At 44.8% G+C, this 14,468-nt stretch overlaps 1 protein-coding gene across 1 annotated transcript in view; it reads left to right on the top strand.

Annotated features, from left to right (window-relative positions):
• The first annotated feature begins 1,533 nt into the window (after positions 1–1,533).
• ADAP1 (ArfGAP with dual PH domains 1) overlaps positions 1,534–14,468 on the top strand; it is a 168,408-nt gene continuing 155,473 nt past the window's right edge. The window contains exon 1 of the mRNA XM_074281106.1: positions 1,534–1,729. Within this exon, the coding sequence (XP_074137207.1) occupies positions 1,648–1,729 (82 nt within the window). The 5' untranslated portion in view covers positions 1,534–1,647. The remainder of the gene's footprint in view (positions 1,730–14,468) is intronic.

The raw sequence follows: 14,468 nt of genomic DNA, 5'->3' as shown, positions 1-14,468 counted from the left end.
TTAAAAAATGTCCCAAATGGGTAACAAAGAATCAAACATGGATGAAACCAAAAAGATGGAACCCTGGATCATTCAAATTCCATTTCATTATTAGCTCGTAACTGAGCAAGTCATGTAATCTTTCAGCCTCAGTTTTCTCATCTGTCAAATGGAAATAATAGCGCCTTCCACAAAGGGGTGTTGTGGCTCTCAGATGAGATAGTATCTATGCAATCCTTTCCAAGCCTTCACAATGCCTAGGAAGGAGATTTGTACAAAGAGTAGATTTTTGGTAATTCTACCATTTATCTGGGATGATTTCAAGTTGGGGTGGGACTTTTAGAACCATTTTAATGTGAGCTTTTTGCTGTTTTGACACACTAGTACTGAGACTCAGGTGTTAATGTGGAAATCAAGAACTCTAGGATTAAATCCTTGCTCTAAACTATACTGCGGGACCTTGAGCAATTCATTATTTGCTGGCTGTATGAGCCCCCCATACAGAATCCTACCGCCCTGGGTTACGGTGAGGATCAGACAGATGATCACTGTAAGTCACTGTGTAAATATTAGCCGCCGTTAGTTATTGAGCCTCATTGCGCTGTCTCCAGACTAGATGACCCTGAAGTCCCCATCACCAGGACTCTCTCCCTGCTGTTTGCCCGAGGAAGCTGCGGCCGGGCAGAAATTGCCCAGAAAGTTTCCCCATAAGCAGAGGAGCCCTTTGTTATAAAAGCACCGTTTGGGGGGGGGGATGGGAAGGCTCGGAGGTAGTCCTTTAGGACGGAATTCCAGCGGTTTGATTTCTACAAGCCTCCCTCGGAGCCGGTCAGAGCTGTGGCTTTTATGTGCATTGTTTTGCCCTGGCCGGGGTAACTCCGACACAAGCAGCAGGACTACCGGGATTTTTACTGTGGCAGGTGGGAGGGGGCGAGGGTGGAGAGGATGGGAAGGATTTGTTCCGCCCGTCTCAGCGCAGTTTTCTGGGACAGCTCCCTCCCGGTCTGGAAAAGAGTGCCCAGAGCAGGCAGGTTGGGTCCTCCCGGGCCAGAGCCCCACTGCGCCACGCAGCTGCTCCCGGCTCCCGCGAGTGGTCGCCGGGTCACTGCGGCTGCCGAGGGCACAGCTCCGGCCTGTGCGGTCCCCAGGGGCAGGTGGGGTCCGAGCGCCGCCGGGCGCGGCAGAAGGCGCCGCTGGGGGCCGCCCGTGCGCCAGCCTGGCCGGCCCGGGGCTGCGCCGTGCGCTCGGCTGGGCGCTCCGAGACACCGACACCGGCGGCGGCGGCGGTGTCTCCTCCGCCGCGGGAGGAATGCGGAACCAGCGCCCGAGCCGAGGCCGCCGGAGCCCGGGCGCCGGGGCTGTGAGGATGGCAGGCGCGCCGCGCCCGCGGACCGTGGCATAGCGCCGGGTCCCCGCCCTGGCCAGCACGCGCCGCAGCCCGGAGCCTCCCCGCGCCCCGGCCCCCGCCCCCGCGCCCCCCATGCCGCACCGGCGGCCGGCGGCGAGGTAGCCCTTGGTCCCACCCCCACCTCTCGGTCCTCGCTCCCCCCACCCCGCCCCCACCCCAAGAAGATTATTTAGAGAAGCGGCAGCGGGGGCAGCGGCGGCAGCGGCGGCAGCACAGACAGCGGGAGACACGGGCAGCGGGCGCCCGGCTCAGCACCACCCATGGCGAAAGAGAAGAAGAGGGCTCTGCTGGAGCTCCTCCACCGAGACGGCAACCAGCTGTGCGCGGACTGCGGGGCACCCGGTGAGTCAGGGGAGGGGGCCACGGACGGGCTGGGCGGAGGGGCCTCGTGGCCGGCTACCTGTGTGCCTGGGAGAGCCCTCCCCTGCTCGGATGGGAGACCACCTGGGACCCCCACCCCGCCGAGGTCTGGGGCCATCCGGCAGGGGGGAGGGGCAGCTTTCTCCCCACCTCACGGGGGAATAGGTGGGCGCCTCTGGTAGACCTCTGCTAGTCCCCACCCTCCCCCCTGCCCACCTTCCTTTCTCCTGCACACTGCGGGGGTCTTAACCTTACCTATCTAACTCCCTTTCTGTGCTGCCCCCTAGAGGAGGTCATATCCTGGAAACTGGGAGCGGTGCACCTGTTTGCCCTCTCCCTCAGCTTTGGGGGGAGGGGGACAGGTAGGCTTACCTTACCTCGTCCGTTGGTGCTGAACCTGCCTCCTCTTGGAAGTTTCTCCTTCCCTTTAGGTCACGGAAGTTATGGGTGCGTCGGGGGCTGGGAGAAGGGAGCCTGCCCCCAGCGCCGTTTTCTGGCGGGATTCCCTGGGACCCCCACCCCTTCCTCGCCGCCCTCTTCCTCCTTCCCTTCTCCCTTCTCCCTCCGCCCCCTCCTCCTCCGATGCGTGTCTTGCTCTCACCCACTGCCCCATTGCAAAACAGCAGCTCCCCAGAAAAGAGGAAATCGTGGCGGGGTGATTGGAGAGGAGGGTGTCTGAGTCCCATGAACATCCACCTCAGGAGAGGAAGAAAGGGCGTAAGCCACCCCTGGCCATCCTTCTCGTCCGGAGCCTAACTGAGCCCGAGCCTGACACTACCTCTTAGGGAAAAGGTGGGAAAGAAATGAAAGCATTCTCTTCCACCCCACCCCTCCTTTGGAAGGGCTGCATAGCTAACATTGAGACCATGGATGCAGCCTGGACTTTACCTGTATCCCTGGGCCTACCTGGAGGTGTTATCTGGAGGGACCTCCCCAAAGCCTGCGCTTCACTAAGAGCTGCTGGACTTGTTTTCTATCACCTGGAGGAGAGTTAAGCATCATGTCCTAATGGGAAGAGAACTGACAATGCTAGAAGTCCCAAGTTCAGAGCCTGACTGGCATTCTACTAGGTCTGTGAAGTTGAGCAAGTTGCTTTGCCTAAAGGGCACAGGATTTTCTCATTTACAAAACGAGAGGTTTGCTGGAAAGCAGGTTCATTGGCTCTTAGTTGATCTATTCTAGCTGTAACATTCTGTGGAGTTCTGTAAGAGAAGACAGCTGGGAGTCTTTAAGGGAAGAAGAGACCTTGGGAGGTCATTTAGGGAGCTAGCTGATGCAGTGGATAGAAGGCTGGGCCCCACACTCAGGAAGATTTGAGTTCAAATCCAATCTCAGAAACTTCCTAGCTGTGTGATACTAGGCAAGTCACTTAACTTCTGTCTGCCTCAGTTTCCTTAACTGTAAAAATGGGGGTGATAATGAAAATACTTAATAGAGTTGTTTAACAAGCAAATGTGATATTTGTGAAACACCTAGCACATAGGTACTTGTAGTGGGCACTTCATAAACACTTGTTTTCTTCCCTTCCTCACCTTCCTTAAATTAATTCCCTTATTTTACAACTGAGGAACTAAGGTCTCCTGGGATTATGTCAGCAAGCATTTATTAAGTGCCTATCTTGGCACTGTGTTAAGTGTAGACACTGTAAGCACTGAACGTACTGTGCCTTGTCCAAGGTCACACATGAAGTAAATGGCAAAGTCAGGATTTGAACTCAAATTCTCTGACTTCAAATACAGAAAAACTCTTTACCATCAGCCAGTCACCTATCATTTATTGAGTACCTACTATATGCTAGACACTGCAAAGAAAGATAAAAGACAAAAGCTCACAATTTAATGAGGTAGACAACATAACAACTATGTACAAGCAAGATATGGAAGGATGAGTTGGAAATAATTAACAGAGGGAAGCCACTAAAAACTATCATGCTTCCTCTAGGCTCTCCACCCCCAAGCCCACCAACTCATGCAGGGTCCATCCTAACCACTCTCCTCCTTCTGCCATGACCTACAAGAGCCTGGGCTCTATTGGGGCTGGAGTGTTGAGTTGGACCAATTACAGCTATTCCCTTATATCTCCCCTGCTTAGGAGTATGGAGGCTTTTACTGGGCTCCTCTGGGAGAAATCAGCCACCAGCCAGAAGCTCTGGTACTTGCTATGGCTTCCAGAGAGGCCTTTCCCAGTAGATTTCATCTGACAGATTTGGCAGCTTTCCCCATCCTCCTTGTGCCCCCTTCCTTTCTGCCAGTCTCCTTCCCTTATTTAATGGGCCAGCGGGTATGGGATTGGTGAAGGCAAAAGGCAGTTGTTTAGTAGGGCTGTCTGAATGCAAACATTAAATGTCAAGTGACCTTTCAGCACTGCCAGGCTAGGTCTTTATACCATAGGATGGAGGAAGGAGAGTAGGAAGAGTGGAAAGTGATGGAAAAAGCAGAACTAGTCCTGGACCACATTATAATAACAGAAATGACAGAGGAGGTTTATAATCCCTTCCCTTTCTCCCCCAAAGAAGGCTCATGTCACTTGATAGTGTTTGTTTTATAGTCCAGACCTGTAATTTCCTCAGCATGGGGCACTCTTTCTACGGACATTTCTTCTACTGAGTCAAAGCTTGAACATTTTTGTAACTTTTTTAAAAAAGAAATTAGGATGAGGGAGGGGGCGGGGGATTCTGCCTAAGGCATAGAGCCAATTTATTGTTAGAAACAGGATTTGAATCTAGATCTGCCTGTCTCCCTTAGTTACCCTATGTATCATACTGCTTCTCCCATAGTAGCTTGCTGTATAGCCCTTTACATATAGAATCTCAATTGTTTCTAACAACTGTAGGAGTTAGGTGCTATTATTATCCCCATTTTGCAGATGAGAAACTAAGGTAATTAGTCACATAGGTAATTAGTGATACTCAGGGCTTTCTCATTCCAAGTGATGGGGCTCTGTCACTTTGCCACCTAGCTGCCTTTATATATAGCTCAATGTGTTCATACATACACATATACATATATTCATATAATTGCATGTATATACATACACAGAGATATATGTTTGCATTTTTGCACATTTACTTTCAAGGAGGCCCAGAGAAATAGGCAACCTCCTATCTGTTTCCATACTGTTTGGGGTTATCTGAACACATATATACACAAATATACATACATACATACATATGTATGCATATAAGTGTGTGTATATATGTATAAAATACACATATACACACGTTTGTGTACCCGTATACAATGCATTATTCAACTGCATAATGAGTCAAAGCTTGAACACTTTTGTTACTTTTCATCTTAAGAAACTGGGATGAGGGTGGGGGTGGGGGATCCTGCCTAAGGGAGTTAACCCATGGTCACAGAAACAGGATTTGAATTCAGATTTGCCCACCCCCCTTAGCCACCCCTATATACCATGCTGCTTCTTTCATAGTAGTGTGCTGTATATTATATATATTATGCATATCTATCTTGCTACATGTGTATTCTTTCCTGTGTCTTTCCATAAATCCTCTATGGAGAATGAGCTCCATGTCTTGGAGGCCTTGCTCTAGTTCTTTTAATATTCTGTGAATCTCACAGAACTGACCCTGGGCTGTTCTTCTGCTCTTCCTCCCTGGATGAGATGAACAGCCCACCCTCTTAGCTAGTCATGCATGCATGGCCTTTGTCTTCTGCCTCACTTACTTCTCACATGTAAATCAGTCATCACTTAATACTCTGCTTTCTGCTTTCTCTTCACCACACGCCTTTCCTCTGCTAAGTCTAAGGACCCGAGTCAGTCACTTTGCTGATGCTTGTTGTTTGTCCCTCGTTCTCACCGAGACACGGGGAGGTGATTCCATGACATGCAAGTGATTTGGATCTAAGGGAGGGAGGGCTGGGCAAGGTCACCTGGCTTACTTTCTCCTCCAGAGCTGGATAGAGACCAGGACCACTGGAGATGGCTCTTCCGGATGACTTCAGGAAAGTCTGAAGTTAACTTCAGTTTTCCCAAGGGATGGCCTCAGACCTCTTGACTATTGCCACCTCCCCTCTATCTTGCCAGGGGTGTCCTGAGACATACAATCTTGTTTGTTGTAAAGTGCCCCTCTTTTGAATAAGGGTACTTATTCCCACAAGGAGAAGTCAATTTGTACTCTCTCCCTTTCTGATTGTTATGTGGTTGTTCCAGCTGTGAGTCTATGATCTTACAGGGCAGAAATGTTTGGATCTGAGTTGGTGGAGGGAATAAGTACATGGGAAAATCACTTTGATGTAGTTAAGCAAATGTATTTAAAATTTTGGTTGATTTAAATATATATATATGTATATATATGTATACATATATATATACATATATATATACATATATACACACACACACACACACACACACAGATATACACACATGATGTTCCCAAAGATTTAGTGTGGTTTTAACCTTTAATTTCTTAAACCTGCACTAAGACTTTGAGACATTCTACCTATAGCAATGACCTTGAAAAGAATGTACTTTGGGAAGGTTATTCATAGCCATAAAGTTGCTATTAAGAGAGAGAATCCACTAGGAGGTACAAGTTCTCAAGGTGTTCTTGTGGAGAGCTACGGCTCCATATTTTATAGCTTTGGAAGGGTGAGTTATGAAGGGAGGTTTGTAGGTAGAAGAGGGAGAGCTTTTTATTGATCCCAAAATAGGACTCTACTTTAAGCATCCTTACCATGCGATGCCCTTCCATCAAAATCCAAAGAAGTGGTAGAAATTGTGTGAGTTAGCTTAGAATTTAGAGCGAGTGAAGTTGATAACAAAGCAAATAGATGGAAGAAAGTAGATTTTTCAGGAGTCTTCCAGGGCCTGACTCACCTGTGTGTTGATAAGAGGCCAGGTTCTCATTAATTTTTAGATATGTCCAGGAACAAACTTATCAGAAATTCTTAGTTCCCCATTTCTTCTTGCCCCCCCTCAACCACTCCCTAGCTGTATTTCTGCTCATCCAAAGAGTATGCCATGCCAAAGTCAGGGGCGAAGGAGAGGAGAGAAAGCAGACTTTGGCTCAAATTCATCGAAGGGATGGTCAGGTAGATTTCTGCTGTATTCTGTCAGTGAGGGAGCATATATTTGCTATTAAGAAACTGTGCTCCTTCTGTGTTCTGCATGCACTCAGCAGCCCATTCTCTTTCCCAATAACAAGAGGCTCAATATCTGCACACTAGATTATTTTTTGCCCAGCAGGATACAAAGTTCACCCTTTGTGCCCATCCCCCTCCCTCGACAGTGATCATGGAGGTAGGAAGCCCGGCCCTTGATACTTGGGTTTATGCAGTAAACTGGGCTGACTCATGGCGTGAGCTGCACTGTGCGTCAGCAAAAGAATGCATCCCTGGCTTCTACCCCCAAAGCTAACCTCTATGCAAAGCCCTGGGACTGAGGTCTCCTGCCCAGTTCTCTGTCAGCTAGATGCTCTGGAGGTGAGGGCTGTCTGGGTAAGGGGCTCACATCAGAAATCCAGCGGAAAGAAGTGGGATTCACCAGATGTCCCTCCTCCTGTGCATTTCTGCCTGCCGCTTTCTGGGATGTAGCATCCACCCCCATCAGTCCCTGATGTGCTAGTCTGCCCTTTTCAAATATTGAAAATGATTCCTTAAAGTGGGACAAATATATTACTCATTGGCAGAGTAGGTGGTCCCCTCAATTGTGTGATTTTTTGAGGAGTGCAAGGAAAGTTAGCTATTGCCAAGAACTTTAGTGGAGGGGTGTGTGGGTACACACAAATATATATATGTATATACACACATACATACACATACACATGTATGTGCACATACATGTACATTCACATATAAAATGGAAAGGAGCATTCTAGAGGAGTAGAAAGGAATAAAGTAGGTGAGATGAGGTTGCAGCATATTTCTACCTCAGTGCCTTTGCAAGGTGATTCCCCATTTACAAAATGTATTCTATCCTCACTTCTGCTCTTATGATCCCTAACTTCTTTTAAATTCTCACTGTGTGTGTCTGTGTGTGGGGGCCCTTTGGCAGCCTGCTGAAGGCTTTGGACCCCTTCTTAGAAGAACGTGTTTGCTTTGGTTTTGAGATGGCTCTCCCCATTTTGCCTAGGCTAGTAGTAAAGCAGCTTCCTGGCCATGATCCCAATATTGATTGGCAGCAAAGCTTTAACCTGCTCTACTTTTCTTCCCTAAACTGATTTGTTCTTTCTAAGGCAACCAGGTGATCCCCCCATTTACCCAGGGGTCTCACCGTCTTGGTGCCTGACTTAGTTTGGTCATTTAGCCAGGTAGAACAGCTCAGAACCCAAGTGACCCACTAGCCTGAGCCCTCCCCAGTAGGAGAGATTAACATCTGTTCAGCTTGCTGTTATATTGGTTTTAATTGAATAAAATACAATAAATAGGATTGCAAAAGGAATGAATAACATTGAAATAAAGACGTGATTTTATTCCCATTCAAGTCACAGACCCCACTGAAATCTAGCCACAGATCCCAGGTTAAGAATCCCTCCTCTGGAGCATAGTTTAGGTGCTACCTCCCGTAAAAGACCTTTATCAGATCTTTATCCATTCCAGTGTAAATAGGGACTATTTTATTCTTCTGTTACTAGAGACATCCCAGATTTGGGGAGCTCTGAGGAGAGCTCAGGGCAGCTAGCTCTATCTGAGCAAATCTTGGGGTAAAGGGGAAAATGAGGACTAATAAAGACTTTCCTCTTTTGCCCCCCCATCCCCAACTGTGCTGTAGTCTCATTTTTATATTTGGGTATCTGGCTTCTGCATATAGTAATTGCTTCATGTATATTAGCTGATGGATTGACCTCCACCCAGTTGTTTTCTGTTCCTCTTAAAACTTTTGTTGTTGTTTTTTGGTAGTTTTTTTAGTTGTTTCTGATTGTTTGTGACTTCATTTGAGGTTTTCTTGTTAGAGGTATGAAGTAGTTTGCCATTTCCTTCTCCAACTTATTTTACAGATGAGGAAACGGAGGCAAACAGGGTGAAGTGATTTGTCCAAGGTTACATAGTAAGTAAAAGCTGATCTTGAACTCAGCTCTTCCTGACTCCAGGCCTGTACCGATTACTTGTCCCTATCTTAAAATTACTTTGTGCTATTTTGAATAGTATTTCTATTTACTTTTCCCATGTTCATTTCCATTCCTCCACTAGAATGTAAACTACTTGAGAATAGGTGCAGTTTTATTTTTATTTTGTGTCCTCCTTGTCTAGTCCAGTGCAGTCTCCAGCATATAGATGCTTAATAATTATTTGTTTGTATTGAATTTGTTATTATGTCCCCCTTGAAATATGTTGATACCATTAGATTATCATTCATGTAGAGATTGACATTGATTCTGATAAAGACAAAGCAGCATGTGATAGTGGAACAAGAACTGAATGAGGAGACCTGCCTGAGCTCTAGTCTTGGCTCAGATAATAATTTGCTTACCTGGAAGAGCTTATTTCCCCCTCCCACCTCCCTTCCTTTCACCCCCCATCCTCCTGTTACAGAACTCTGAAGAGCCAAAGATTCAGTTCAGCCTCTGAACTCTACTACCTGTGTAGGGGACTGCAGGACCCTGCCTGCCCAGGGCTTCCTAGGAGGGGCTGAGTTACAGAGATTTTCTGCCCATTAGCTCCCTCTCCATATTGAATTACTATTTCAGTAATGGCCTCATGTCTAGTCCCAGCAAGTGTGGCACCCTATCAAGCTGGGTGGCCTTTTCTAAATCGTGCGCTTGGTGTATTAGGAAGCCTCTTGGTTTCCCAAGAAAACACTTTCCAGCCCAGATCTATCCCATAGGGCTTGCAGTTTATGATGAATCCATTTGATTGGAAACCAAATCAAGTACAGCTAATACTGGGATCTGGTGTAAGGCTGGGGGAAGGGAAAAAGATGAGCTATTCTCTGAGTTTTCTTACTAGAAAGGAATTAATATGGGTTTCCTTCCCCACCACTCTTCACACACACACACACACACACACACACACACACACACACACACACTCATTCTCACCCACCTTGGATTTTTAGCATTTGATGTATATGATGCTCAGTTCTTTTGTAGGGGGGAGTTAAAAGGGATTGGATTTTTTTTTCTGGTTATGGCTTTGTTAAGTTACCCAGTTGCTTTAGGGTTTCAACTAAAATAGCTACTGCACTCTTTGATTTGGTCTGATCCCCTTAAACTAAACCAGAGGCTAGATCAAAATCATGCTTTGGGTGGAAGGGTGGAATGGGGGAGGGGGGATCAAACTATCTAGGCTAGGTTCCCTTACTGATTGGCAGGAAGGGGAGGTACCTATAGTGTAAGGCAGGCCCTGGAGCTACAGCCATAAATGAAAACAGCACTGGAGATAGAAGAAAAAAGGAACTAAATGGGTTTTCCCAGAACACACCCTTTTATCATGCTCTAATATTAGGGTTTTCTCCCTTTCTTTTCCTTTCTCTTTTTCTCCCTCTCTGTTCCTTTCCTTTCATCCTCTCCTCTTCCCTTCCCTCCCCATCTCTGACTCTCCCTGCATCCCACTCTGCATTACCCAGCTTTGCAATGAATGAGGTAAAATCTGCATTAAAACCCAGGAGCTTCAGAGTAGAAATTCCAGGGTCAGAGCTGCTTAGAAAAGGGTGGCTCCCTTTTTTCCCATCAAGCTGTTTTTCTGTTAGGATGATTGGCAATGCAGTCCTTGGATCCTAATGTATAGCTAAGAAGTTTTCCTTTGGTATTCTTGTCTCCCAAAATGCATGTGCTTTGCATCTCCTGGTACAGTGGAAAGAACATTAGCTTTGGAGTAAAAGACTAGAGTTCATATATCCCTTTTCTGATACAGTCAGATTAAGCTCCTACTACATATGTGCCAGACTCTATGCTAAACTGGACTAATAATTCCCTGCCTGACCTTTGGCAAATTACAGAGACTCTCCCTAGAAAACAATTTCCAGCCCAGATTCATCTGATTGCAGCTACAGAAATCCTGTTTCCTCATCTGTCAAAGGAAGGGGTAGAATCCAGATCTTTATATTCCCATGTGCTTCATATGGAGCCATTGAGTAGAATGTACTTTGTTTATTCCCACATTTCATTCCTTTCTTTTCATGCCTAGAACTTTACAAAATGCCTGGAGAAGAGAAGGAGCTTAATAAGTGTTGACTGACTACATGCTTCCTGTGTAGTGAGAATTATCTATTTGATAAAATCTATTTGACAAAGAAAGTTTATTGAAGCTAAGTCTTTTGGTCATAATAATTTATCAGAGTACTGAACATAATTTAACCTTTTCTGGATGATTCAAGCCTACCATTGTGAATACTACTGTTTTTAAGCACCATGTGGTCATGTCTTTCCCCCTGCTCAAAATGGTCAGTAGTTATCTATTACCCATGGCCTAAAAACAAAATCCATGCTTGTTTGTTTGGCAGAATCTTTCCAAATTTTGGGTCAAATAAACCTTTCTAGTCTGACCTCCTACTCTCACCTAGCATAACCCATCCACTCTTGCCAAACTGAACTATTTCCTGAATTCTAGGCAATACAGTGGATAGGTACTCTGACTCTACAATTGAAGTTCTGGGTTCAGATTCTGTCTTTTATACTTATTGCCTCTATGATATTGAGTAAATAACTAACTTCCCTGGCCATTTGGTGTTTGCTTGTTTTTTTTTTTTAATTTGTAAAATTGTAAAATCTAAATTGAACTAGATGGTCTTTGAGGTCCCAGCTGAAGGGCTAAGATGATCTCACCTTCTTACATTTATTTTGGTTGTTTTCTCTAGCTGAAATGTGCTCCTCATCCCACCCCCATCCATCCCTTCAGCATTTTTCCATCCTTCCAGGCTCAGCTTAAATCACCTTCTTTTTGAGGTTTCCCCACCACAAAAGCAATCTTCCTTCTTTCCTCTGGCCTCTTAGGATATTTAAATTTGAACTATCCAAAAGGCTTATTATTTAAAACCTAATATTTGTAGGGGAGGGAAGAGAAATAAGTATTTATAAAGAAGCACTTACTATGTGCCAGATATTGTGCTAAACATTTTTTACAATTTTTATCTCATTTGATCCTCATAACAACCCTGAAAAAAAGTTTAAAAAAACTGAGGCAGAATAGAAGTTAAATCACTTGGCCAGGTCATACCACTTCAATTAAGTTTCTGAGATCAGATTTGAATTCAGGTCTTTCTGACTCAGGTGCAGCATTGCAACCACTGCACCACCAGCCACCTCCATATGCTGTTTTATTGGTATGTGTTACTTCTCTCCTTTGTTAGGCTGTAAGCTTTTGTTTGTCTTATTGGTATAATTATATGTGTGTGTATAAGGTCAATTGCAGTGTACAGGGCCAAACAAAACAAACACTTGTATTTTAATTTTTTTCAATTAACAATTGACTGTTTTCTTCAGGAAGTCTTCCTTGACCTCACTATTAATAACAACTTTTTTTCCCCCCTTAAAGCTCATATAGGAATTGAAGTGCTTTCTTTCCAAACCTTAAAAGTATAATAAAAATGTTAGTTATAGTTTTCTTTTACAGTGGTTAATTTCTTTATATATTATGCTTATATTTGATGAATATGATACAAAAAGGAATTAAGCATTGAAAAAGAATAATAATCTGTGTGTCACATATAGGATGGAGATATGGAAGGGATTTTAAAGGTTATCTGGTCCAACTTCTCTCATTTTTACAGATAAGGAAACAGGTTCTGAAAGGTTAAATGACTTTCCTGTTATTATATAGGTAGTAAAAATCAGAGTCTTTGGGCTTTGGGTTTGGGCATACTAGGGAGACAAAAAAATGCTGAAGTTCATGAACTGGTATTTTTTTCCCTTCCTTTCCTTCCTTTCCTTCCTTTCCTTCCTTTCCTTCCTTTCCTTCCTTTCCTTCCTTTCCTTCCTTTCCTTCCTTTCCTTCCTTTCCTTCCTTTCCTTCCTTTCCTTCCTTTCCTTCCTTTCCTTCCTTTCCTTCCTTTCCTTCCTTTCCTTCCTTTCCTTCCTTTCCTTCCTTTCCTTCCTTTCCTTCCTTTCCTTCCTTTCCTTCCTTCCTTCCTTTCCTTTCCTTTCCTTTCCTTTCCTTTCCTTTCCTTTCCTTCCTTCCTTCCTTCCTTCCTTCCTTCCTTCCTTCCTTCCTTCCTTCCTTCCTTCCTTCCTTCCTTCCTTCCTTCCTTCCTTCCTTCTCCTTTCCTTCCTTTCTTCCTTCTCCTTTCCTTCCTTTCTTCCTTCTCCTTTCCTTCCTTTCTTCCTTCTCCTTTCCTTCCTTTCTTCCTTCTCCTTTCCTTCCTTTCTTCCTTCTCCTTTCCTTCCTTTCTTTCTTCCTTCTTCCTTCCTTCCTTCCTTCCTTCCTTCCTTCCTTCCTTCCTTCCTTCCTTCCTTCCTTCCTTCCTTCCTTCCTTCCTTCCTTCCTTCCTTCCTTCTCCTTTCCTTCCTTTCTTCCTTCTCCTTTCCTTCCTTTCTTCCTTCTCCTTTCCTTCCTTCCTTCCTTCCTTCCTTCCTTCCTTCCTTCCTTCCTTCCTTCCTTCCTTCCTTCCTTCCTTCTCCTTTCCTTCCTTCCTTCCTTCTCCTTTCCTTCCTTTCTTCCTTCTCCTTTCCTTCCTTTCTTCCTTCTCCTTTCCTTCCTTCCTTCCTTCTCCTTTCCTTCCTTCCTTCCTTCTCCTTTCCTTCCTTTCTTCCTTCTCCTTTCCTTCCTTTCTTCCTTCTCCTTTCCTTCCTTCCTTCCTTCCTTCCTTCCTTCCTTCCTTCCTTCCTTCCTTCCTTCCTTCCTTCCTTCCTTCCTTCCTTCCTTCCTTCCTTCCTTCCTTCCTTCCTTCCTTCCTTCCTTCCTTCCTTCCTTTCTTCCTTCTTCCTTCCTTCCTTTTCCCTATCTCATCTAGGCTGGAAATACAGGATCACTCATAGACTTAGGTTTAGTTTTGATCAGTATAGAAGTTTTGAACTGTTCTATTTTCCAGATGAGGCCAGTTTATTCCTCTTTAGGCAATTTGGTAGCTCCTTATTCCTGCCTGAGTTATAACTCAGAGCTCCTAAATGCCAGAGAAATTCCAGCCTCAACCTCTTCAGCAACCAGAGATTATAGGCATGTGATACTACATCCAATTACTATGTCCATTTTAAGGATGCTGAAGCTCAAATTCAGAGGAGTAAAATACTTTGTTAAAGGTCACATAATTAATGAGTAGCTGAAAACTTCTATTGTTCAGCATGTAAGCTTTAGCTTAATACATTTTTTACTTGGGTCAGTTACCCCCCTCTCTAGGCAGCCTGATAGTGTTTCATTTCTAGGAACTTTCCATTTTGGTGTGGGACTTAGTGAGGATACCCAGTTGGCTTTAACCCCACTATAGCTCAAGACTCCCAAGCTCAAGCTGTCTATTGGCCTCAGCCTCCTCAGTAGCAGGAACTACAGGTACATGCCAGCACTCCTAGTGAGCTTGTCTATTTTAATAATTATTTTTCATTATACAGCTTGGTCTCAATTAGTACAACATAATGAATTCCTGAAATGGTCACATTATTTGAATTTAAACTGCTCAAAGTTATAATTATACCCAAAATATGATAATTGATTCCAGCTTATTGGAAATATGCAAAGAAAATTCAAATAATGTGACTATGTCACAGATTTGTTAATCATATCTTTCTGTAATTGGTTTCCTTTCCTTTGTTAGCTTATTTGATGCATTTAAAAACATTCTTCTGAGAAGGGGTCTATAGATCTTCCTAGACTGGGGGAAGTAGTAGTGA

The sequence above is a fragment of the Sminthopsis crassicaudata genome, chromosome 1 (genome assembly GCF_048593235.1).
Source record: "Sminthopsis crassicaudata isolate SCR6 chromosome 1, ASM4859323v1, whole genome shotgun sequence".
NCBI classification, from domain to species: Eukaryota; Metazoa; Chordata; class Mammalia; order Dasyuromorphia; family Dasyuridae; genus Sminthopsis; species Sminthopsis crassicaudata.
The sequence above is the reverse complement of the archived record's forward strand: the minus strand, read 5'-3'. Positions and strand labels throughout refer to the sequence as shown.